Raw genomic sequence first — 25,354 nt, 5'->3', positions numbered from 1 at the left:
AGAATGCATGTAACTTGACAGCCAATTGACTTTGCTGTGATGCATTTGGTTTTGGGGGTTCTTACAGATAGACCTGGAAGAGACATTTGGGGTTAACTGCTTCCTTTTACAGATGAGAAAACTGAGACTCAGCAAGGTAAAGTCACTTGCCCAAGGTCTCTCCGTTTGTTAGTGACAGGCAAGACTAGCACTTGGGTCTTTAAATTATGTTCTGTATGCTTTGCAGTAGATTGCTCTGAAAAACAAAAGTGTCAAGAGTTTGTAACTTCTGCCTCCTTAAGTGTGGTGTTCTCAGAACCAGTCCTTTGATTGCTTTTGTCCAAGTTAGGACAACAGTTAATTTTGTTAACATTGGGTCAGGGCAGACTGGCCCTCACTTCTCCCCATTTTTGAGCTGAATCGGTGAGCTGGATTACTTAAGATGGAGAGGGCTTCTATAATCTTCTTGTTTAGTGCAAGGAAGAAGGCCTTTTTCTTTGTTCCTTTTAGAAACAGGGCCAGCAGCAAGAGAGAGGTGGGTGGTTTGAAAAAAGAGATCTTAGCAGCTGGCTTCCCCTGTGGTTAATTTAACATGTGCTGAGCAGCCTGGCCTCAAAGAAGCAGAGAGAAGCAAAGTACTGGCATTTGGCATTCTACCTGTCTGTTCTCTGGCCTGTGTGGCACTGGTCAGCTCTGCGTTAGAGCCAAGAGTCAGAAGAGGCTCTGTTTATATGCAACGCTGTATCCACATTCAGATTGGTATTTGCTCAGATGGGGACAGTCACAAAGCACAGTGCTTCCCACATTTATGCTGTCACTTATTTACCCATCAATTTGTTAATTCCCATCTCACACATTTAGCAAGCACTGATTCTGCGTGGTACCGTGCATCAGTAAACAGGATGTGTTCCCCCCCCCTCCCCCTTAAGGAGTCTGTCCTCTAGTGGTAAGATACACAAGTAAACAATGTGATGTGTGGGACACTGCTATGTGGGAAATAGAGTAGGGGACATAGTTGGGCTTCCTAGGGATACATTTCATTCTTTGCACAGCAGTCAGATTGTAGAGTCAGTTTCCGATTTTCCTTGTTTAACTCTTCTACAGATTACATTTGCATTCCTAGCTGGCTTCTCTGAAGTTATTAGCATGATTCTAGTCCTCTTACACCATCTGTCGGTGCATATGTGCTCAGGGAATGCAGCGTCATTGCTGCACTAGCTGGAGCAAAACATGATCAGAAAATCAACCCATCCCCAGACATTTAAAAATGACTTGTGGTTTATGGACACTACAGCATTCCTCTATTAGTAGAGGTCATTCAGAGGCATCTGTGTGTGTGGTTCAAATAAAGCATTTGCACACATGAGAATACGTTCAGGCCTCCTATTGACAGGTGCATGTGTCCTGAATATCAGTCTGAGCTTGGCCTAAATCTGTGTAGCCACCTGGCATTTACTCAGTGTGTTGCTCACAGAGTTTTTTTGCTTCTCCGGCTGCTCTGCTTTTGACCTGTCACTGTGTGCTATCAGCTTCATCAGAAGAGAAGCAGGAAATGATACTATAGTTAGTTTGTATCCTCGAACCACGACGGTGATTTACCATGGTACCCATGCGTAAGTGGAGGCTGCTTCTGACCCAGCTGGATTTCTGTTGCTGGTGTAGGGCTTCATGCCCCTTTTACGTCTGGTCTCCCACCTTGGTGATCGCTCTCTCCTTAGAGTCTCATAGCATTTACTGGCTGTCTCATTAATTTGGCACTGATCACATACTGAGTCCTTTTGTTAGTTTCCTTTTCATTATATGCCTGAATTCCTTAACTCATTAGCAATGTCTTTGAAGACAGGTATTTCTATTCTATGCCGGCTAGCAGACACTTAGTAAATGTTTGATTGTTCAATAAATAGGTCATGCATACTTAGTCTTCCAAGATTGCTTATTTTTTTTACTGATTTATAAAACTGAAAGGGGCACGCTAGTGTGGTAGTTTCTCAGCTGCGGGGGGGCGGGGGCACTCCCGTTGTGCTCTATGTAAATGACAATCTCTGGACTGCAGTGTGAGCGGGAGGGGCTGCTCCTGAATGTGTGCAACCTGGTGGTGCCCGGAGGTACCTGAGATGACCCAGTCCACCTTCCTCAGTTTTCACATGAGGAAATAATGTGACTTGTCAGTAGTTAGGGCTTCAAGCTGGAACTCAAGCATATTTCTCTTAGGCATCATTTCAGGTCAATTACACAAACATTTGTTGAACATCTACAGTGAACCAGATGTTGTTCTAGGATGCAAAGGTGAGTGAGTCATCGTCTGGGAGCTGCCCATGCTCACTGTGGCTCTGTCATGTTTCTGAGCCAGCTGGAGAGAGAGGCTGGGGAAGGGGTTGTTTGGAAAGGGAGCTTTCTGACCCAAAACTTACTCAGCCTTAGAGAGGAAAGCCAGGCTGGCTAACATCAGTAAATTTAATGAGAGATTTAGTGGGGACAGAGGTTGGAACATTGCTTAAAGTAAGAGTTTGGTTTTTCCTTTGTTTTTTCGGTTGTTCCCCTTTTAAATTATTCATGCCTTTCTCTCCCTGATTAGAACAGATAACTAAGAACCGACTGTTATTTGTTTCAGTGTCTGCCTTGATTGTCCATGGAGGCTGTTCCCTTTGTTATTGTTAATTGAAATTGAGAGCGAGAAGTAGAACGCTTTGTTTGCTCTTGTGTCTACATGTCTGAAATGAGTAAATAAGAACCTGTGCTGGGAGTCACTTATTCGTTCGTTCAGCGTGCTGTCATCGTGAACCTGCTCAGGGCATGCAGGTTTTTCTTGCATATAATCCGTGTTCTTCAGAGAAGAGGCTATTGGGTTTTTGTGTTCTGACCAAACAAAAAGACCCAGACACAGGTTTATCAGCTTGATCATGAGAAATGAGATCAGTTTCCATTTCTTCTCGGCAGTTTGCCTATCTGCGTAATGATATTTTTGGTAGTTAGTAATAATCCTTTGGACTTGCCCTGAAGCATCTTTCCTCCTTGGAGATTTCCATTTCGTAGGGCTTCCCTCTGGGAGTCCTGAAAAACCACTGCAAAGACTACACCCAGCAGAGCCAGCTCTCTTTTCTGGACCTAAGTTCTGGAAGCAGCCCCCCAGCTCCAGAATGTGGGAGGCGGGAGTTAACCTGTTCACTTGAGAGCAGCACCTAATGCTCGTGGAAACACTTAATGGGACAGTGCCAAGAGAGCCCTCCCACTTTATTCTAACCCCCGTGTGATTTCTTTGGCCCTTTGGGTTATAGAGGAGCAGATGTTCTTAGCACCTTTTAACTATTAAGAAACTGAGAGATAGGGTGAAAAAGAAAAAAATTTCCATGCAGTTCATTTAATTTCTTTCAACAAACATTAATTAGTGTCCCTTTTGTGTGCTAGGAAAGGTGCCAATTGCCAAGGGCAGAGAAGTGAGTAAGAGGTCGAGTTCCTGAAAATGGCAGTCTAGTCGAAGACGCTCACAAAATCAGGTCGCTTAAATATAGTAGATATAAGATGGAGGTGAGCACAGGGTGCTGTGGGGGCACAGAATGAGGGCCAGGGAGACGAGAAGGCTTCTGGGAGGAGAGGAAACTTGAACTGAGATTTCAAGGACAAAAGCAGGGTTGGAATGCCATTCCAGGGTTAGAAAGAGCTTGAGCAGAGACACAACATGAATCAGCATGGAAAGTGCAGCTCTTTAGTATTAATAGGATGCAAATTGCAAGGTGGGGGTGGTGAGAAATGGGGTTTGAGGTAGGTATGTAGGTAGGGGCCGGGGCCTGGAGGACCTTACAGGAAGCACTGGACAGATTAGACTTTGCTTTTGAAATAATAGGGTCCTTTTGAGGATTTTAAATTGTAGGAAGATGGCTCTGGCAAGTTGAGGAGGATGAATTTCGGAGGAGCAAGACTGGAGGTGAGAGATGATGGTGAGGTGGGTTTGAGGCCTAAGTCTACAGGACTTGCTTTTTGATTAGACTGAGGGTGACAGGGCAAGATAGTCATAGCACTCATAGGAAAGCAGAGGAAAAGGAGCAGGCCTGAAGGGCCGTGGGATGAATGCAGATTTGGACAAGTTGAATTGAAGTGGCCATGGGGTGTCCAGGGGTAAGGATATCCAGCAGGAATCTGGACATACCGCATCATCTGGGTCAGCTTCCACCAGCCCTTCCAAGAATTTTGTCTGTGTCATCTGTGGTAGATGATCATCCAGTCTTTACTTGAACAATTCTGGTCATGGGTAATTTGCCAGATCAAAAGGAGCTTCCATTTCACTTTGGGACAGTTATTCATTCATTCACTCATTTATTTATTCATTTATTCCTTTATGAATGAAAGTTCTCAGGTCAGAGAAAGCCCAGATTCTCCTCACTCCAGTTTCTATTCAGTGGGCTTGGTTCTGCTCCCAGGAGACACACACAACACATATTTCCTCTTTAACCTGGAAGCCTTTGAGATATTGGAGGACCCCTTCCCTGTCCTCCTGAGTGTCTCCCATTCCATGGTAAACAGCCCAAGTTCCTTTCCTCCTGGGCCGTAGGATCCTGATTCTTCACCGTCTAGGTTCTTCTTTAGATCCACCACATGATGTCAGTGCCTTAAAATGTGAGACCTGGATCTGACTCCAATAGCCTGAAACATACAGGGATTAATACCTACATGATTCTGGACACTGAGTTTCTGTTAATAAAAACCCAAGACTGTTTTTATGATTTCTTTTTCTTTTTTTTTTTTTTTGGTGAGGAAGATCGGCCCTGAGCTAACATCTATTGCTAGTCTTCCTCTTTTTGGTGAGAAAGATTAGCCCTGAGCTAACATCTGTGCCCGTCTTCCTCTATTTTGTATATGGGATGCCGCTACAGTATGGCTTGATGAGCAGTGTGTAGGTCCATGCCCAGGATTTGAACCTGCGAACCCTGGGGCCGCCAAAGAGGAATGTGGGAACTTAACCACTACGCCACCAGACAGGTCCCTGTTTTTATGCTTTTGACAACCACTTCAAACTGGTAGCTTCTACTAAATTTTTTTTTTTTTAATTGAGGTATCCTTTACACACCACAACATGCTCATATCTTTTTTTTTTTTCTTTTTTTTGGTGAGGAAGATCAGCCCTGAGCTAACATCCGTGCTAATCCTCCTCTTTTTGCCGAGGAAGACCAGCTCTGAACATGCTCGTATCTTAAAGACATCATTTAATTAGTTCTGCAGGGTGCATGTCAAGATGTAGAGCATTTCCATCACCCCAGAGAATACCTGTGTGCCCCTTCCCAGTCAATACTACCCCTCACCACACTGCCTCCCCTCTTAGTGACAATAGCTGTTCTGATTATATTTTTATCACCATAGTTTAATTGTGCCTATTTCAGGATTCCATTTGTTTGTATTTGGCTTCTTTTACTCAGCATAATATTTCTGAGATTTATTCATGTTGTAACCTGTATCAGAAGATTAAGTTCAGTTTAACTAAAAAACCCAGAGATCCTTTTTTCTTACAGATCTTATTAAAGACCAGATTATCTCCATCCTATATTTGAGCAGGTAGATTTTTGAAGCTGCATGTGGAACTTTATTTTTATTCTCATTTTTTGCTTCTTCTTTTGGTGTAATGAAAATGTTTTAAATTCTGTTCTTGGCATTTATTGTATTATCTGTACCATCAGCCTTGTACCCTTTGCAGATTTGGTAGATTCACCTTCCATACCGTTATCCAGCTCATCGACAGATATGTCGAGCTCTCTGAGAACTCGAGGTCTTATTTTGGGTTGAGATCAAACCATATATCAGCACTGGGATTTGTTTCACTGACAGTGAATTTTATCCAACTGTGTGGTCCACAAAGATCCTTATGAAAAAAAGATTCTTCTATATCATTACCCTGTTCCTCAAATCAAGAATTACCATGACAGAAGGAAATGGGATTAGTTTGTTGTGACTTGTGTGTGAAACCATTTGAGGTCCCAGCCCTGACTTCCTTCTTTTCTACGTTCTCTCAAATCAGCTGTTTCATAGTCTGTTCTGGAAATCACTCTTTCTTCTTTAGGGATATATAACTATTTTTTCTCGTCTAGTCTTCAAGATCTCTCACTGTTCTCCATGATTCTTTTAGAGATTATTAAAAGGAACTCTGTAATCATATCTTTAAGTCTTTCAGTTCCCTCAATTGTACTTTATTTTCCTTTAACTTCCTTGTTTTTTTCTGCCTTGTCCAGTTTGAAGATCATTCTCCTTGATAAAACATAAAGCCAAAATAGAAATTGAGTAGTTCTGCCTTTTTTTTTCCATTGTTACTATTTATACCAATTTATACTATTTATGTATTTATTGCACATCAGTAAGATGATCCTATTTCATTCTGATTCTTTATAGCACTTACTAGGTAACCAACCCATCTTCCTACTGACACACTGATGTACTAATTATTTAGGTAACTGGAAGCGTAATCTTTGACTTATTTTGAACTTGAGTTGTCTGGCCACTGTTCCTACACATTACCAGCTGTAAGAATTACAGCTAGAATTAACTAGCGGGTTACTACTGCTCTTTAAGTTTTTGCCCTTGGCGGGGCTGGCCTGGTGGCGTAGCAGTTAAGTTCACGCCCTCCACTTCGGCCCAAGGTTCGCAGGTTCAGATCTCGGGCGCGCACAGACGCACTGCTTGTCAGGCCATGCTGTGGCGGCGTCCCATATAAAGTAGAGGAAGATAGGCACAGATGTTAGCTCAGGGCTAATCTTCCTTGCAAAAAAAAAAAAAAGACATAAGTTTTTGCCCTTGGTTGTAAATGATCTTCCCATCCTCTTGAGAGTTTTTGGCCATGGGAATATGTCTATATTTTTTTCAGAACATATTGAAATCTCCATTCCTAAAGACTCGGGCCTGTATCCTCTTCCCTGACTATTAGGAGTACAGAGGTGACTTGCTTTGTTTTCTTGCAAGGTTCTTGTCATTTGCACTTCATCAAGACAAGTTCTCCTTTAGGGGTCAGAATTCAGTCCAGAATAGAAGTTCTCTTAACTGTTGCAGTTGATAATGTGACTGCCCTGTCCCTGAAATTCTGAAAAAGCACCATTTTCTAAATGTGCAGTTTATTCTCAGATACAAGGCTGTGCTCGGCCATGCACCTTCTTATTAGTCTCATTAATGCGTTATTTTCAGAGTCCTTGGGAACCTCTCAAGAAGTAGGATGATTCATTTCTCCAGGTTATCTTGGGTTTGAGGAGCTCTTACATAGAATTAACTAGGCAATGTGCCAATGGATGGACTTCCAGAATTATCACAGAGCAGACGGGTAGCTCTGATCATGTCTGGTGAAGAGGCCAACTCTGCTGGTTCACTTTGCTTTAAAAGTGGTACCAGGCCTTTAGCTTGTCACATTGGCACATGAATGAGTTAACTTATCCCCATTTCTGCTTCCAAACTGGGTTAAACCGAAAGCACATCAGCCAGATGGGAGTTTCTCCTCTTTGGAAGGTCTGTAGAGGGGATCACCTGGGGGGAGGGGATCATTGATGTTCTTTATGCTGCCTTGTAACCCCGTCACTTGGTTTAACCCATAGCCTTCTTGCAAAATCTCAGTTCAAGGGGAAGTGTTTGGATCCAGTGAGGTCTTAAAGAGATTTATGTCAAGTGTTAGGATGCTGGGGGAGTAAAACTAAAATCTCAAAACTACAGGAAAAGTGAAGGAAAAATAAGTTTTGTATATATTAGGATTTAAGAGAGAACCAATAGCTCTGTGATCCTAAAGGAAGCTCTAATTGAGTGGTTTCTGATGTTGAGCATCTCACAGCTCACTGGATGATGAAGTAAGTGTCAGGTAGCATTCCTCCTCCTCCTCCTCCTGCTCCTCTTCAATGCAAAGATAATTTAAAATTAGTACAGTTACTTCAGTGCTGCTTATTTTTTCAAGGGCTTGCTTTCTTCTGATGTAGTCTGCCTTGGAGACTTTTCGCAGGACATGCTTTTCCTCCAACTTTTTATTTTTAAGACCACAGGAAAATTTGGAAGAATTGTATAAAGAACACTTGTGTAACCTAGAAACATCAATTGTTAACATTTTACCAATTTTCTTTACTTCTATCTGTTTATCCTGTCTGTCTGTCTACCATCTATCTGTCTGTCTGTCTATCTATTTATCCTATCCATCTGTCTGTCTGTCTATCCTTTGTTTGCTGAATCATTTGAAAGAAAGTTGTAGCCATCATGCCCCTTCACAGCTAAATCCTTAAACACGTATCTCCAAAAAAATAAGGGTATTTTCCTATGCAATCGGAATGCCGTTATCACACCTAAGAAAATGAACATGAACTCACTATTACTTCTACACTATATTTATTTTTCTCTCAGTCATCCCATATTATTTATAGCTCCTTTTTTTTTTTCCAATCCTGGATTCAGTCAAGGTTTACATATTGATATGGTTGTTACACCCCTTTAGTCTCTTATCTATAACAAGCCTCTGCCTTGTTTGTTTGTTTTTCGTGGCCTTGATTTTTTTTGAAGAATCCAGACCAGTTGTCATGTAGAATGTTCCACATTCTAGATGTGTCCCACTGCACAGAACAGCACATAGATAATGTCTTACCCTCAATGCTTTATGCAGGGGCCACCTATTGTCAGGTTGTCCCACTATTAGTAATGCTCTGTTTGGTGAAGGTTGTGATTCTCAGATTCCACTGAAAATTATATTTCCTCTTCATCTGTGGCTTGATGTCTTTAGACACTGTGAATATCCTGGTTCCCTGCATTCTTTCACCCAATGGTTTCAGCATCCACTGATGATCTTGTCTGACTCGGTTATTACAGTGGGGGTTACACAATGGTCATTTATCTCATTCTGTCATTGTTGTCAACATTTATTAGGTAGCATTGTAATATAAGAAAAAATTTCCCTCCTCCCTTTCTCTCTCCCCTTTAGTATCATTTAGAGACCCTTGCCCTATTTTCATTCAGTGTATATCTATTACCATCATTTTTCTTTTTTATTTTCAAATTTTCCCAAATTGGCCACTTGGAGCCCCATCAGGCTGGCTCCTGTGCCTGCATTAGTCTCTGAGCACTTGCTTTCTGACACAGCCTTAAACTTTCCCTGCCTTAACCCAGGATCACTGGTGAATGTTATCTAGAAACCAAGCCCTTGCCCTGGAGCCTTTAACTACAAGACTTCTCTTACTTGCTTTTGGGCAGATACAGTACCAATGAAGGAGAGACCTGGAAGACATTCATCTTCTCCGAGAAGCCAGTGTTTGTGTATGGGCTCCTCACGGAACCTGGAGAGAAGAGCACCATTTTCACCATCTTTGGCTCCAATAAGGAGAATGTCCACAGCTGGCTGATCCTCCAGGTCAACGCCACGGGTGCCTTGGGTAAGCTGCCACCTCTTCAGCTCTTTTCATAGAAATAGTTATTGACGAAAGCATCGGCTTAGATACTCTGTACCCAGAAGAGTTTGTGATCCATTGAAGGAGATGGGCACGTGTATAGTGAGTGAGTGAGAAATACAGAGGCAATTACTGAGACAATTCTTAATAGGACCATATGTTACTCTTTTGTATCTTCATTTCCCGTGCAGTCACTGGCATGTAGCATGTTTAGGTATATGTATGTTGAACATGTGAATGAATGAAAAGCATTCTTCTAAGTCAGCAGTTCCAGTTTGACAAATTCAGCAAGTAACTACTATGTGAAAGGCAGTGTGCCAAATGATGCACGGTCCTCCCAGGGCAGTGTAGGATCTCATCACGATCTGCCAGTCTAGGTACAGGATGTGTAAGTAAGGAGGGAGAAGTGAAACTCCTCAGCATCCTCCTTCCTCCCCTGCCCTCCATGTAACCCTGCCTTCTCCTTCCCTGCCTTGGTTGACATTATTGTTCCAGTGGCCTGGAATGCCCCCTGTGCCACCCATTCAATTTCCACCAGTTGAAATCTTTTTTTGTGTGTGTGTGAGCAAGATTGGCCCTGAGCTAACATCTTTGCCAATCTTCCTCTACTTTATACATGGGACACCACCACAGCATGGCTTGATGAGTGGTGTGTAGGTCCGCACCCGGGATCCAAACCTGTGAACCCCGGGCCACTGAAGTGGAGCGTGCAAACTTAACCATTACACCACTGGGCTGGCTCCTGAATCCTTTTCATGTTTCAGGATCCAATGCACTTGGCAGCTAAAATCCCCACCAGAAGACCTCTTCCCTCTTCTCTGTGTCCAGAGCATAGGCGGACTCATCAAGCCTTGAATTAAAAATTTGCATCTGTCACTCTGTATCATCTCCCATCAACTAGGTTATAAGGTTCTTAGAAACAAGAACCTGTCCTGTGCATATTTATTTTTCCCCCACTGGACAGCCTGACAGTCAGTAAGAGTTTAATAAGTACTTGCTGATTTGAATGGCATTGAATTGACAGTTTATCGCATTGAATTGACAATTTATCAATTTCAGGCAGCATTTAATCTGACCGAAGACACATACATAAAAAAAGACATAAAGTACCAATGTAGACATAGGTATACTTTGGAATTCCTGTAGAAAACACCCTACTTAAATTTTGAGTGAATGTGAGTAGATGGAGTGATCGTCCCCCTTGTCTTACCGTTTCTGACCCTCCTTCCATGAAGATCCTGTACCTTCCAGGCAGTGACAACAAATTCTGTGTTGCTCTTGGGTCATCCTACCAGATGTGCCCGTATCACCCCAGGGAGCAGGCCGGGACCAATACTCCTGAATGATGCCATCTATTAAGGACTCAACCTTTCCCTAATTCCCTGGGAGATAAACACCTCTGGGTACCTAATTCTAAAGGGACCTGTGGAATCTGCTAAAATATTTCAGAAGTTTGGATAGTGCCAGAGGTGGCTTGCTTCTTCCCAGCTTTGGAGGTACCACTTTCAGTTGCTTGGGTGCCGCCCACCCTCAGAGCAAGCTGATGGATGTTTGTGACAGCTCCAGAGGCCTGTGCGCCTGCCAGGCAGGAAGTGGGCAGCTGGGCTGAGGGACAGAAGGACAGGGAATCCCACTTGGGTCTGCCTCTGATGCTTCATGCTGCATTCGCTTTCCCTCAGGGGTTCCCTGCACAGAGAATGACTACAAGCTGTGGTCACCGTCTGATGAGCGGGGCAACGAGTGTTTGCTTGGACACAAGACTGTTTTCAAACGGAGGATACCCCATGCAACGTGCTTTAATGGAGAAGACTTTGACAGGCCAGTGGTCGTGTCCAACTGCTCCTGCACCCGAGAGGACTATGAATGGTTGGTTCTTCATCAGTGCCCAGGATTGAGTCATGTTTTATTCACTCAGCAGTATGGGAAACAGACTAGGGCATGGTCCCTTCTGCTGAGGAAAGGAAGAGAATCCTAGGAAACAAATATTTATTAAGCATCTCGTATGTTCCAGGAACTGTGCTCAGCACTTTTTACATAGGTTATTCCATGTAGTTCTCACAGGCATGTAATATGGTTGAAGTGTTACAGCCCAGGGAAGCTGCAGTAATTTATTTAGGAGTAGATCACTCTGGGATTTATATGTATGAGGGCAACCCAAAAAGAGAACATACTGAAGGTTCCATTGCAGAAAATTCCTTTTTCTTAGGAGCCCTATTCTAGAGGGAATTTATTTCTTTATCTGAAATGAGGGAATGTTAGTATATATATATTTATCTATTCATTAGTCCTTAAGTAGCATATCCAAGGCACTGCTGAGAATGCTAAACGTAGAAGAAATGACATGTGCACAAATAATTGTAACAGGAGGTGGAGAGCTGTGAGTACCTTGGAGGACGAATGGGTACTTGTATTGTGATTATTGACAGGAAGTGATTTGCTATTGGGGAATCAGGAAATTTCTGGAGGAAGCACTGTGAGAGGGGCCTTAAGGAAGCATCTGGATATGTGGACAGGAGCTTTCTAAGAAGCTGTAGCAGCCATGTGAGGGTGTGGAGGCAGGGGAGTGTAGTTGGTGGTTTAGATTGGATGTCTCAAGTAGAGTCAGTGAGTGGAGATGAGGCTAAAAAGAAACTACGATAGGGGTATGAGGGTGTCTTTGAAGACTTTTGAGGGGAGTTGAGGATCAGAACAGAGCTTAGCTTTAGGGAGATGATTCTAGCAGCAGAGCACTTAGGCAGTCCCTCGAGTCTGTATTCTAGCACGAAATCATTCCAGGTTAGGTAGGGCTGTCAGTAGAGCAGGGTATTGAACGTAAGCACGTAACTCATTTTTCAGTAGTTGCTAAGGCACAAAGAAACTAAAGTTTGCTTTGGAAAGCCACACTTATCTTGACTAAAGCCAGAAACCTCTGATGTGTTCTAGTCCAGAGGTTGGAACAGGGCCATGGAGTCACATTTTAGGCTTTGCAGGCCATATGGTCTCTGTTGCAGCTACTCAGCTTTGCCTGTGTTAGCCTGAAAGCAGCTGGAGACGAGTGGGCGTGGCTGTGAGCCCATAAATCTTTATTTACAGACACAGCTAACCAGATTTGGCCAACTCCTGTCCTGGACCAATGCTTCTGGAGCTTGAATGTGCATATGAATCACCTGGGGTCTTGTTAAAATGCAAGTTCGGACTCTAGTTCCAGGGATCTGCAGTTCTGCCAGGCTCTGGAGGACCCTGAGGCTCTTATCTGCAAACCCACCCTCTGAGCAGCAGGGCATTAGGCGGAGCAAGATGTGCGTTCTCTTTGAAAGTTGTGTGGTCCTAAGATAATAGCAAAGGTGCTTCAGTGGCAAAACCCCACAGCTGTTTGATGTTCCCAGTGATGTCAGTTCAATGCCCCTTTGCTGCCTTCTGCTCTCCCTTAGATACCCCACATTTGTAATTCTGATCTGACAGCTTTTGCTGGCCCGAGGTAGTTCCTCTGACCGTAGAGGCCCTAATCCCGGAAAAGATTATGGTGCCCTCTCTTCCCTCTTTTAACCCCATTAAGTACTTCAAAATAAAATGAAATCAAAAATATGTAAGAAAATCTAACAAATCTTTGATTTTTTTTCTTAGTGTCCACTATTATGCTTTTTCTCTAAAATCTACACCTCCTCCCCAAACAACAACAACAACAAAAAACAAAAACCAGGGGCTGGTGTGCCTTCTTGGGAACCTGGCCTGGCTCCCATTGATGTACCATGCATACCCCAGCTGACTCGTGGAAACCCACTGGGGGCTGAGTTTTTATTATAGACCCAGAAAACCACCTCCCTGCCCCTCATGGAGTTGGGCTGAAGGCCAAATGAGATCATGAGGGCGAGGACCCATGAAAATAGTAGAGGGTGTATTGATTTCAGGCCATCCTGTTGTTTCTCTGTTTGCTGAGGCTGCCAGAAAGGAGCCAGCCTGACTGTGTGGCTCTTGGAAATGTTTGGTGGCCTTAGACTATGGCAGTGAGAAGGGAAGTGGTCTGAAGATGGACAACAGGAGGGGAAATAAGAACGAGAGAGCTTGTAGTATCTGTCCTTTAGTTCAGCTCCTGAGTGATGACCGCGTTTGAAGGTCAGGTCACTTCTGACAGTCCTTGCAGACCTCACTGGGCAGTTCAACTATTGGCCCACATGTTCCGTGATTTCAGGGTAGTTTCTTTACACCTTTATATTTCCCCACATTGCCCGTAAGTGTAGCCTTCACACTTTTGAGTGAAACCCCTAGAATGCAATGCATTTAATAGCATGACCCTGTACCTACACATGTTTGTATAGGTAGACACATGCACAGATATGATTAAAACAAAAGTTTTATGAGATAACATTTAAGTGTGATGAGTTTTGCAATCTTCTATTCTTTCAGGGAGGGGAGGAAGCTAGTCTTCACCCTCCAGCGTGCTTTCACAGCCCACTAGGTCCTGACCTACAGTTTGAAGAAACCTGCCTAAGGAGGAGGGTGCTTTGCCGTTGGAGGCAAATAAGCAATTAGCTAATGCTCCACCTAGTCCCCAAAAAGATTTAAAGCAGCCATTCAGTAAAAATTACCTGGTTTAATGAATGAGACCTGTTTGATACAGTAATAAAGCTCTTCCTGCTGAACAGTTCTCTACATATTGCTAAATGTGGATTATGACATAATATACACACAAACCACTCTGCCCTGTACCTGTTCACACTTTTCCTATAGAAAGTGTTTGGTAAATATTCGTTGAAATGAAGAGAGTAAATGAAGCCTTTTGGGCAGAGTACATCGACATGGAAAATCCCTGTGAATTACAAATTTATGGTTTGGGCTGGGCTTTGGGAAGTATATCGTGCAGCTGCTTCGTCTTAGAGATGTTAAGTGCAGCCTAGAGAAGTCATGCAGTGAAGGGTGGAACCAAGATGAGACCTAGGACCCCTGCTTCCTATTCCAGGGCTCTGCCCCTTGACCTGGGTGGTTTGGCAGAGATATGGTCCCCAAATTCCAGAAGATCTTGTGGATCAGAGCACTGTGTCCTGAAGTGCAGGATGAGGCACTCAAGATGATTTCAGGTAGTATGGGGACATGGTCTTCAACGACATTCAATCTTTGGTTAAAAAAAAAAAAAGATTAGTTTTTAAATTTCACTTTTAATTCTTCCAATCATGTCAAGGAGAAAGTCTCACTGGGTGCTAGTAATTCTTTAACATTTGCTAATCCCTTTAACAAAGAGAGCGCAGGCCCAGAGTCTTTGGGTAGGAAACGGGGATCTAGCTAAAAAATTTAATATTATTTTGTTTTTGGTGTGATGATTTGTATTGTTTTCATCTGTTTATGGCATATGATAGTGGTTTTCCAATTACAGTTCTGATATAACCGTTTCTTTTGGAAATGTATTAGCGTAAAAAAGTGAGTTCTTTAAAGGGACATAATCCAGGTGATAGGCAATATGATGGGAGTCACAAGGGTTGGTACTGAAATGCCTGCAGTGTGTAAATCAACAGCCTTAACAAACCCTGCTTGCTTTTTCAGTGACTTCGGCTTCAAGATGAGTGAAGACTTGGCATTGGAAGTTTGTGTTCCAGATTCTGAGTTTCCTGGGAAGGCGTACTCCCTGCCCGTGCCCTGTCCTGTGGGTTCTACTTACAGGAGAACGAGAGGGTATGTCTCACGGAGGTTGCCGTGTCAGGGACACGAGGGGTCTGCACTTGGTTGTGAGAGAGCATAGAGGACCACGTGGGTTCCTTTCATTCCCAAAAGGCTAGAATTCCAAGTTGGCAGGTTTCAAGTAGCTTGGACAAGATTTAAAATTATGATGTTGTCAAAGTCTTCTACCCCCAGTGAGACCAAAAATGCAAGTGTGTAAGCTTTTCTGCAACTCTAGTTGTATCTTAGGTCATGGACTTCAGCAAGGACACATCTTCAAGGGAGTTTGTTGAAGAGATATACGTAAAACTCTTGCCCAGGACAGCATTCCAAATTGTCTGGGCTGCCTAATCTGTTTACAAGCAGGACCGATTTAGAATGATAAGGCATCCTCCTTCTTGGTCTACAGGGAAATGAATGGATGAACTCTATTGTCCATGTATAGGAAGTATGTTCCCAGTTATGAAGCCTCCATGACTATTCTTTGATGTGTCTGACCTCTTGCTCTTGGGGTGGGGGTGACAGCTATCGGAAGATTTCTGGGGATACTTGTAGTGGAGGAGATGTTGAACTGCGACTGGAAGGAGAACTGGTCCCGTGTCCCTTGGCAGGTAAGAGGTGGTTTCTTCCCTTTGACTTCTGGAGTTGTCCCTGAAGCATTATCGTGATCTCACCCAGCCCCAGTCTTGTGGCTTTTCTAACTTAGTGGAGTAAGACAATGGAAGTCACAAGCATCACAGAGCTCCCATTTTCCCCTAAGCTTAGTATCCAAACTAAATTTATTTATAGCCTATGCTTTTATAGGAATGGAAAATATTTTTTGAGGGAAATCGCTCTTATTCCTTGAAAAATGTTTATTCAGCATCTGTTGTAATCTGTAGGCACAGGGGCCTAAGAGGGTGCCCATAGGTCTTTTGTGTGTTCCTTGATGTGTTTGTCATAGTTGAATTAAAAGAGATTTGTAGCTTTTTGGAAGTAGCTAAGTGGTCTATCTTAACTTTTATAATAATAATTATAACTAATATTTTAATGGAATTTTACACATTTTAATTTACTTTTCCGTGTCTTGTCATTTTAATCCTTATACGTACCCAATGAAGCAGATATTACCAGGTCCATTTTTTTTTTTTTTAAATATGAGGAAGCATGTTCAGAGGAGAGGGTCAAACAACTTATTTAAGGTCACACATCTGGTAAGTGACAAAGCCAAAATTCAGACTCTGAGCCCCATGCTTTTGGATGGATATCACCCAAATGGCAAATAAGTGTCATCCTCATTATTTTAGATGATCATTATGCATGTTAATTAAGAAAAACTTCTTTGACCTGAGTGCAAATACTATAAAGGTATAGTGTGTTCCAGACCATGTTTTAGGTTGATTTAGCAGTGATGGCACATGTTAAGGTATTTGTAATATAGACATGAAATTGTGATCTCTTAAGAAATAATCTCTTAACATCTTTTCTTTCTTTCTTTCTTTTTTTTTTTTTTAATGAGGAAGATTAGCCCTGAGCTAACATCTGTGGCAATCCTCCTCTATTTTGTATGTGGGATGCCACATGCATGATGAGTGGTGTGTAGGTCCACGCCCAGGATCCAAACCCATGAACCCCCGGGCTGCCAAAGCGGAATGTGCGAACTTAACCACTATGCCACCGGGCCAGCCCCGTGTCTTTTCTTTCTTCACTGAGTTTCTGGTTCTTATTCATGTAGAGCTTCCTTATTCCCTCTGAGCCCTTCCTCCTGCTCTTATCTCTTGGTGAAGATGAATGATTGGGGCTGACTTCCATCAGCAGTGGTGTTGTCTAATGGAACAGCCGTAAGCGCCAAATGAATCATGAGAATCAGTCACGTCGTCCTCTGCAGGCAGGGCAGGGCAGCCCTCTTGTTCACTCACTGCTTGCCAGCTTGCCCTGGTGTTTTTCATGCTAAGCTCATTAGTCCCTTAATTTAATCTTCCATCATTACCAGAGTAATTAACATACCTCACTGTGGAGACTTAAAAAGAACACGGCTTCAGCAGATTCCCACAAATGAGCAGATAATATTCACATATTCCCCTCCCAAGAGCTGTTATTGATGAGGGCTTGGGTGAGCAGGGTTTGAGTGATTGCTCTTAAGGCGCTGAAGTACATACTTTTGCAATAAATATTTCTGAAGATAATTCAGCTAGGGACAAAACAGTTTGTTTAAAGCCGTCTAAACTGGGAGGAAAGCTCTTTTCTCTTCTAATGGGAGAAGACAGAACAGGAATGAAGCAAAAAATTTCATTTGCAGAGTAGGCTGGCTCCTAAATGTTAAAAAAAAAAACAACAACTGTGTAACAGAAGGCAGGGACGTACCAAGAAGGGAAAAGATGGTTTCAGAGGACTGGTGGGAACCATAACATCTTTGCAAAGATGAGGTAATCTGGGCATCTGGAAGGATTTTTAGAAATGAAGTAATTTTTCTTCCTTTATGATTACTGTAATAACACAAATTTCTAGGCTGTGCTCATGTATGGCTGGGTATTGGCCAAGAATTCTGTTCTTTTAAGTGAAGTATTGCACAAAGATAGGCTGCATGTTCCTCCATAACTAATCCTAAGGCAAATGTTTCTGGACTCAGGCTCTGCTATAAAGGCATTAGTTGGCTAGAAGAAAAAACCAAAGCAACAGAAAGAGGTTTATAGATGTTAGAAAGAGATGTGGGGTGAAGGGCTCGCTGCTGTGAATGTATTGTATTCTCCATGACCATGTGGCAGCTTCCACGAGAGTCCTTGGTTTCCATGTTATTTACAATGAACTTGGCAGGTTTCATCTTCACTGCCCCCTTCACTGGAAATTACAGTGGGCAGGTTTTCTTGAAAACTGAAAGGAGAGATTAGTTATCATGTGGTGGTAGCTTAGATACTTTTGAAGTGAAGTGAGACCAAAGGAAAAGAAGGACTTTTATTACAAATTATAGGTAAATTTATTCTTTTGGTGCATTATCTATATAGAAGCCTTTTTAAAGCAGGTGGCTAGTATATGTTAACTCATTGAATGAATAGAATGAGAGAGAGAGAAAAAACAACAACAATAACTGTGCAGGCATGCAGCAGAGGGATTCAGATTTGCATCTTGGTCCCATATGCAACATATTGTCAAAATAGATGCTTTAGACATGGATGCAGGTGTATTGGTCATCTCCATTCCCTTTGGAAGAATCTGGATGTTTCCAGGCTGTTCCCTAAGAGTGAGAGAGAGAGCACTAGCTCTTCCATTACTAGTTGCCTGACATTGTCTCTTAAGCACTCTGGGCCTCTATTTCTACATCTTAAAAAGTGGCAGCATTAGTAGCTACATCATAAGAGGCAGCATTCTGTAGTGGTTAAAACATAGACTCTGGATCCAGACTGCCTGAGTTCAAGTCTCGGTTCTGCCACTTACTAGTTGTGTGACCTTGAGTGAGTTACTTAACCTCTCTGCACTCAGTTTTCTCTTTTGTAAAATTGAGTTAATAATAGTTCTTCCATTATACAGTTGTTATGCAGATTAAACAATGCCTGGTATGTAGCATGTACAATGTATAAATATTTGTTAAGTAGAAATAGAATCTTATCGATGATTATGTTGTAAAACGTTTTGTAAGTAGTCTAGAACAAATGTATTATTATTGTTTTGAAAATACAATAGATTTATATAATTGCCATATGTCATTGTGAAAAATATTGAATGGGTGAGCAAATAGAATAGAAAACTTAGCTACAAGTCCTCAGCGACTAGTGGTCTCTAGTCAACAAGATTATGGTGCTGTGTGACTCAGTCATATGATGAGGGAGAACATGCTGACTGGTGTAATTATTTTGTCAAGTGTGATTGAAGACTTTTAGGCTGAGCTTAGAAGTATGGATGTTGGAGCATGCCTACTAGGGGTTCTAGGTTAAAAAACAAATGTAACAAGTAAGACACTTTGCAGACAAGGAAACTGAGATTCACAGGAGTTTAAGTAACGTGCCTTGGGCAGAAATGTGATTCCATTACACACCTTCTAAGTCTTGATTCATATATTTTTCCACTTGATCCACCCTATGTGCCAATGGCTCTGAGGTTTGTGTGTAAGAAAAAATAGGTCAGACGTGCTAGGACCTCTTCAGCATCCCCCAGGTCCACCCTCCCTGTTGTTTTGTGTGTCTGTGTAGAGGAGAATGAATTCATCCTGTATGCCACGCGGAAGTCCATCCACCGCTACGACCTGGCCTCAGGAGCCACTGAGCAGTTGCCTCTCACCGGGTTGCGGGCGGCGGTGGCCCTGGACTTTGACTATGAGCACAACTGCTTGTATTGGTCTGACCTGGCCTTGGACATCATCCAGGTGAGTCAACCCTTGGTCTGATCGCGGGGCTGTGCCTTGTGACTGCCCAAGCTTGATAAGCTGCTTTCAGAAGCTTCTTTCAGGAGATAAGCTTCTTTCAGAAGCTTATGGCCTGATGGCCTAGGGAAATGGGTATTAGAGGTTTTAAGTCGTAACTCATCTCAGGGCCTACTGGTGGAACTTTTCAGTTTTCTGTCCTTGTAGGAAGGTCAAAGGGAACCCCAAATCTGGGATCTTGCTTGTAAGTGAGGTCCCACTTTTCTTGCTAGGAAGATTTTAGGACTAGGAGTGCAGGATTATTAGTCACTCTCTATTTTTCCAGCTGCCTCTTTAGCATCCTTCTTCCCAGGCCACCATATAGTAACCCTTGACTTATCCGTAGTCTGCGTAATTATCCACTTCAGCTATTCCGAGCCACAGTCAAGAACCGGGAAGTAAGCTGTAAAGATCCTCACAGGCCAGATAGACAGCCATATACTCCAACCCGTGCATTTTAAAGGAGAACTGTTTGATCTTTATTCATTGCCTAGTTAATCCTTCTAGTAAAGCAGTTTCAACAGGTTTTATCTGGACTTCCAACCCCACAGAGATTTTACGGTGCCTGGGTGTTTGTGGGGGTGGGGATGGGAGCTGGCGTTAACTGCTGAGTGTAGCTGTCCCAACAATAGCACCTGATGGCTAGGGCCTCCCAGGGAGGAAGACTGTAAAAAGCAGACAGGAGAACTTAAAAATAACAGCAGTCTGGTTTCCTTTATTTTGACAGCAGACAGACTCATGCATCTCTGTAATCTCCGACCTCATTATTGTGATCCAGCATAGTTCAGCAACCAGTGTTCATAGTGATAATGCAGTCATATAAATGATTAACTTCTGTTTAGTTATTCTGCTTAAAACAGGAAACCATAATATGTTTTAGAGATGCTTTTATTAAAAACTGGCTTTATTCATCTGGAAAGTTTACTAATACAAAACATCTTATCCCTAGCCAGTCAGGCCAGTTGAGCAAAGGGTGGCCATCCATGGGACTGATTTGAGGAGGTCTTTTGAGCATTTCACAGCGTTTCTTCTTTTTCTCTCCTCAGCGCCTCTGTTTGAATGGGAGCACAGGGCAAGAGGTGATCATCAATTCCGGCCTGGAGACAGTGGAAGCCTTGGCTTTTGAACCTCTTAGCCAGTTACTCTACTGGGTGGATGCTGGCTTTAAAAAGATTGAGGTATGTGTGTTCTGTGCTGTCCTTAATGGAGTAAGCATGGGGAGCACTGGGCTTTGAGCCAGATTTGACACAGAGGTAGGAGCCAGTGTGTCAAATGGTAAATTGCCAGAGTACTGGCAAGTCTCTGAGAATTCCAGAGAATGGACCAGCTGAGCCTCTGGAGAAGGAAGAAAAGGGGGATAGTCTCAGAATTAGTGCTCACTGCCATGAAGGTCCCACGTGAGAACAGGATGCCTGAATCCATCAAACAGATTTCATTAAGATACCTGACAGTTTATATTTTGGTTAGCAGAAGCATAGAGTAGTAAATAATGATAATCATGATACCATAGCATTGTTATAATGCTATAAAATCAGTACTCTGGTATTATTGTAGTCAATTAGAGTAATAATGACAATGCGTGATCAATTATCATCATTAATCATTAATCATGAAACACTTACCATGTGCCAAACCCTGTTGGAACCACCTTGCGGGAATTATTTGATTCACTTCTCACAACAACCCTGTGAGGTAGGTACTCTTATTATTACCACTCACCTGTCTGCAGCTTAGCTACCCAAGGCCTCTAAAGCACCAAAGTCATTGTCTCATAGGCGCACTTAACTCCTGCAGGTTACTGCTGAGGCCCTGGGGCGCTGTCTCAGCACCTCTTTATAGTGACTCCCCGTGAAGGTACGGCAGGCGGGTCATGTGGAAAGTAAAGTGGAAGCAGGGAGACACAGATTGCCAAGAGAATTGCAAGACAGAAGGCACAAACTTGAGAGGTAGACCTGGGTTCAGTCTTTATTCTGCTAGCTAAGTGACTCGGGCTAGTTTCTTATTCTTTCTAAGCTGCAGTTTCTTCATCTGTAAGATGAGGATCCATTTATCCACTCAGTCATTTGACAAGTGCTTTTTGAGTGTGTGATATATGCCAGGTATGGTTTTAGGTCGTGATGATACAGCAGGAGGCAAGACACAAGTTCCTGTTCTGATAGAGATTAGATTTTAGTGGAGGAAGCACGGTAATGAAGAGATAAGCAGTTCTGTTGGTGATAAGTGCTGCAAAGAACGTCAAACAGCAATGTGATCGTGTGATGTGGGACGTGGGACAGCATTAGAAAAGGCAGGCAGAGGAGGCGACTTGAGGATGTGACGTCTGAGCTGAGCCCTGACTGAGGAGAGGATAATTAGAGTGCTCACCTCATAGAGTGGTTGAGAGAAGTGAATGAAAAGATGTACAGTGCCCGGCGTGGACTGACTGTGCATTGATGATCTTGTTATTCTCTTTCCCTCCTTCCTTTACCTGTGTGTGTTGGCACTTTGGTAAGTGCTAGAAGGATGCAGGCAGAGCTCAAGTGTCCACACTCTCACAGTGTACAACTCAAATACTGTTTGTGCAAAATGGTGTAAGGTGAGTCAGTGATGAGAACTACAGATGCTCATTGATCAAGGTGGGTCAGAAGAGTTAGCAAAGGAGGTAGGCCTGGATGTGGGTTTTGAAGGAAAGATACAATTTGATTAGAGAGCAGAGGGCAGGCCTGGGAGGGGATATGGTGAGAGCAGACGGGAGTGAGGATGTAAGGCCTGGAGGAGAACCATGAGAAGATGAGCCTGGCTGAGGTCATAGGAGCTGAAGTGGAGGAGAGAGAATTAAGAGTCTGTGGAGACTATTATTGCAAGGCTGTGACATTAAGAATTTGTTGGGTGGACAGTATAGAGCCATTGGTGGCTTTAGAGCATGGAGCAACATAGGCAGGTTAAATTAGTAAACACATATCGAGGAATTACTTTGTGCAGATCATCATGACCCTGGAAGTGGGGAAGACAGGCTGGCACCTCTGTCAGACCATGTGAGAATTGTCACATGAGCCAGAGGTGGAGGAATCAGGTGGCCACAGAGGGGCATGTCTGTGGGCAGGAGCTGAGTAGGAGACTTTGCAATGTGGGCCTTTTAAGGAGCTTGGATCCATTTTGGCTTTCTTTCTCTCCCTTTTTTGTCAGGTAGCTAATCCAGATGGCGACTTCCGACTCACGATCGTCAATTCCTCTGTGCTCGATCGGCCCAGGGCTCTGGTCCTCATGCCCCAAGAAGGGTAAGTGTGGCCCCAGAGGAATTCAGCGTGTGTCAGATGCTGCAACAGACAGATTCTCATGGAAATGCAAACTGCTGGGCAAAGACTTGTTTCTGTTGATGGTGGTTGAAGTAATCTGTTAACTGCAAGTCTTCAAACCATAGTTTAGTCACCTTGGTCAGACGACTTCATTCCCTTTTCATTTGTAAGCCTTGGAATCTCCTTAGGCATCCAGATGTCTCACATCTGTGGGATTTCTCTAATAAAAGCTAATATTAGAAATCTCTCCATAGACATAGTCTGGACTGGTTGGATATTGTAAGGATTCTTTATCTTGAGTTTCATGCACGGTACAAACATTTAGTCTGTCCCATCTTTTCCCTGCCCCCAGCTTGTGTCAGTTTTCTTACTAGCAATTTGTATGCACTGGGGAAATGCAAAGGTGCTTTTTATTAATTTATTAACTTAAGGAAGTGTAACTAAAAGGGAAATTCTGGAATAGCCTTTTTACCCGTTTCTTATAGCGTTTATGATTCAGAATTATGTCTATTTTTTTTTTTTTTTTTTTTTGTGAGGAGATCAGCCCTGAGCTAACATCCGCCAATCCTCCTCTTTTTTTGCTGAGGAAGACGGCCCTGGGCTAACATCGGTGCCTATCTTCCTCCACTTTATATGGGACGCCGCCACAGCATGGCTTACCAAGCAGTACCTCGGTGCGCGCCCGGGATCCGAACCAGCGAACCCCGGGCCGCCGCAGCGGAGCGCGCGCACTTAACCGCTTGCGCCACCGGGCCGGCCCCAATTATGTCTATTTTTTAAAAGAAAATTCTGAAAGTAACCTATGCACTTGATTAAAAATATTAAAGGAGACTAGAAATTTATGAAGTGGAAGGTATTTGTTTCCTCCTTTCTCTTTCTCTCTTAACCCTTTACTCTCACACTTCCTAGGGATAATCATAGTTAATAGTTTCTTGTATATCGTTTAGAATTTTTTTTTACCCATGTACAAACACGTATCCTTAAAACACACAGACAAATGCACGCATGCATCAAATAGAATCATAAGATGGGGCCAGCCTGGTGGCGTAGCTATTAAGTTTGTGCATTCTGCTTCTGCAGCCCAGGGTTCTTTGGTTCGGATCCTGGGCGTGGACCTACTCATCGCTTATCAAGCCATGCTGAGGTGGCATCCCACATAGAAGAACGAGAAAGACCTACAACTAGGATATACAACTATGTACTGGGCCTTTGGGGAGAAAAAAAGAAAAAGGGGAAGATTGGGAACAGATGTTAGCTCAGAGCCTCAAAAAACTTCCTCAAAAAAAAAAAAAAAAAGGAATCATAGGATATATACCGTTCTGCATGTTTTAAAAGCATTTAATATGGTTTGAAGATAGTTTCATGTGAGCACATGTAGATTTTTAAGCTTCCTGATATTCTTTTGTATGTACCACAGTATATCACTTTCTCTGTAAATTAACATTTTGATGTATATACATGTATATATACATGTAAATATGTATACTGTCGGCCTTCTGTATCCACAGCCTTTGTATCTGTGGATACAGAGGGCTGACTGTATTCATTTTACTATACCATTTTATATAAGGGGATTGAACTCCGTGGATTTTGGTATCCTCAGGGGTTCTTGGAACCAATCTTTCCTGGATACTGAGGGATGACTGTTTACATATGTATGTATTTTTGCTAGTATGAACAGTGCAGTGATGACCATCTTTGTATATTATCTTTGCATAACTTGGTTATATCTGTAGATAAATTCCAGTAAAGGAGTTTCTGGGTCAAGGAATTATGTGGTTTTGGGTATTATAATTACAGATTATAATAATAATGCTGAAATAATCAGCTGAGTTGTTCTGGAGGAGCTTCTTAACCTCTTTGGAGTAGTATTTGAGCTCTCATTTCTCTAGTTCTGATGTGATGTGTGTTCTTTCCTGGTTTTAACCAGAGTGATGTTCTGGACCGACTGGGGAGACCTGAAGCCTGGTATTTATCGGAGCAACATGGACGGTTCCGCTGTCCATCGTCTTGTGTCAGAGGATGTGAAGTGGCCCAACGGTATCTCGGTGGATGACCGGTGGATCTACTGGACAGACGCCTATCTGGACTGCATTGAGCGGATCACCTTCAGTGGCGAGCAGCGCTCGGTCATCCTGGACAACCTCCCACACCCCTACGCCATTGCTGTCTTTAAGGTGGGGCCTCATTGTTCCCTGCATTGGGCAATAGTAGGTGAAGAGCCTGCTGACTTGGGATTTTTTACAGAGATGCTTGTCTCACTTCTAGAAAATCAAGTCATTTCTGAATTTGACACAGTTTACTTCAGCCCATATGAAGGGATCCCAGACAGAGGTGCCAGGGGCCCTGGGTGCTCACTGTTCACATTTCAGGTTACAGGTTGAGGTTACTTCACATGAAATTCCCAATTTGCCCTTTGCTGTCAGTAGCCTCATCTTGGCTCCGTGTCTTTGTCTCTTGTGAGGTTTGCTTGCTTCCTTCCTGGTGGCTTAGACGAGCTCTGCACCACCTGTGTTGTCTGTCACTTCTGCTTTGACTCTAGAGAATAAAATGGTTCTTCCCAACACTGGGAAGCATATTTCAAACTGAAGGGTTGGGCTTGTGGTCAAACTTGAATGCTTAGTTCCATTTAGGTAGTTCCTTCAGTGTGGATATTTGGTGAGCTTTGGATAAAATCGCTGATGCTCACATTTAAGTGGACTCTTGATCAGGCCAATCAT

General features: G+C 43.0%; 1 protein-coding gene across 2 annotated transcripts in view; it reads left to right on the top strand.

Annotated features, from left to right (window-relative positions):
• Window positions 1-25,354, top strand: part of SORL1 (sortilin related receptor 1) — a 160,399-nt gene that overhangs the window by 70,344 nt on the left and 64,701 nt on the right. For both annotated transcript variants that reach the window (XM_058544989.1, XM_058544988.1), the window contains exons 13-20: window positions 9,166-9,344; window positions 11,039-11,225; window positions 14,874-15,002; window positions 15,513-15,598; window positions 19,151-19,323; window positions 20,406-20,537; window positions 22,525-22,616; window positions 24,565-24,811. In XM_058544989.1, coding sequence (XP_058400972.1) covers window positions 9,166-9,344; window positions 11,039-11,225; window positions 14,874-15,002; window positions 15,513-15,598; window positions 19,151-19,323; window positions 20,406-20,537; window positions 22,525-22,616; window positions 24,565-24,811 — 1,225 coding nt within the window. The remainder of the gene's footprint in view (window positions 1-9,165; window positions 9,345-11,038; window positions 11,226-14,873; window positions 15,003-15,512; window positions 15,599-19,150; window positions 19,324-20,405; window positions 20,538-22,524; window positions 22,617-24,564; window positions 24,812-25,354) is intronic.

Source organism: Diceros bicornis, chromosome 7 (genome assembly GCF_020826845.1).
Source record: "Diceros bicornis minor isolate mBicDic1 chromosome 7, mDicBic1.mat.cur, whole genome shotgun sequence".
Lineage (NCBI taxonomy): Eukaryota > Metazoa > Chordata > Mammalia > Perissodactyla > Rhinocerotidae > Diceros > Diceros bicornis.
This window is presented reverse-complemented; position numbering and strand designations above follow the sequence as displayed.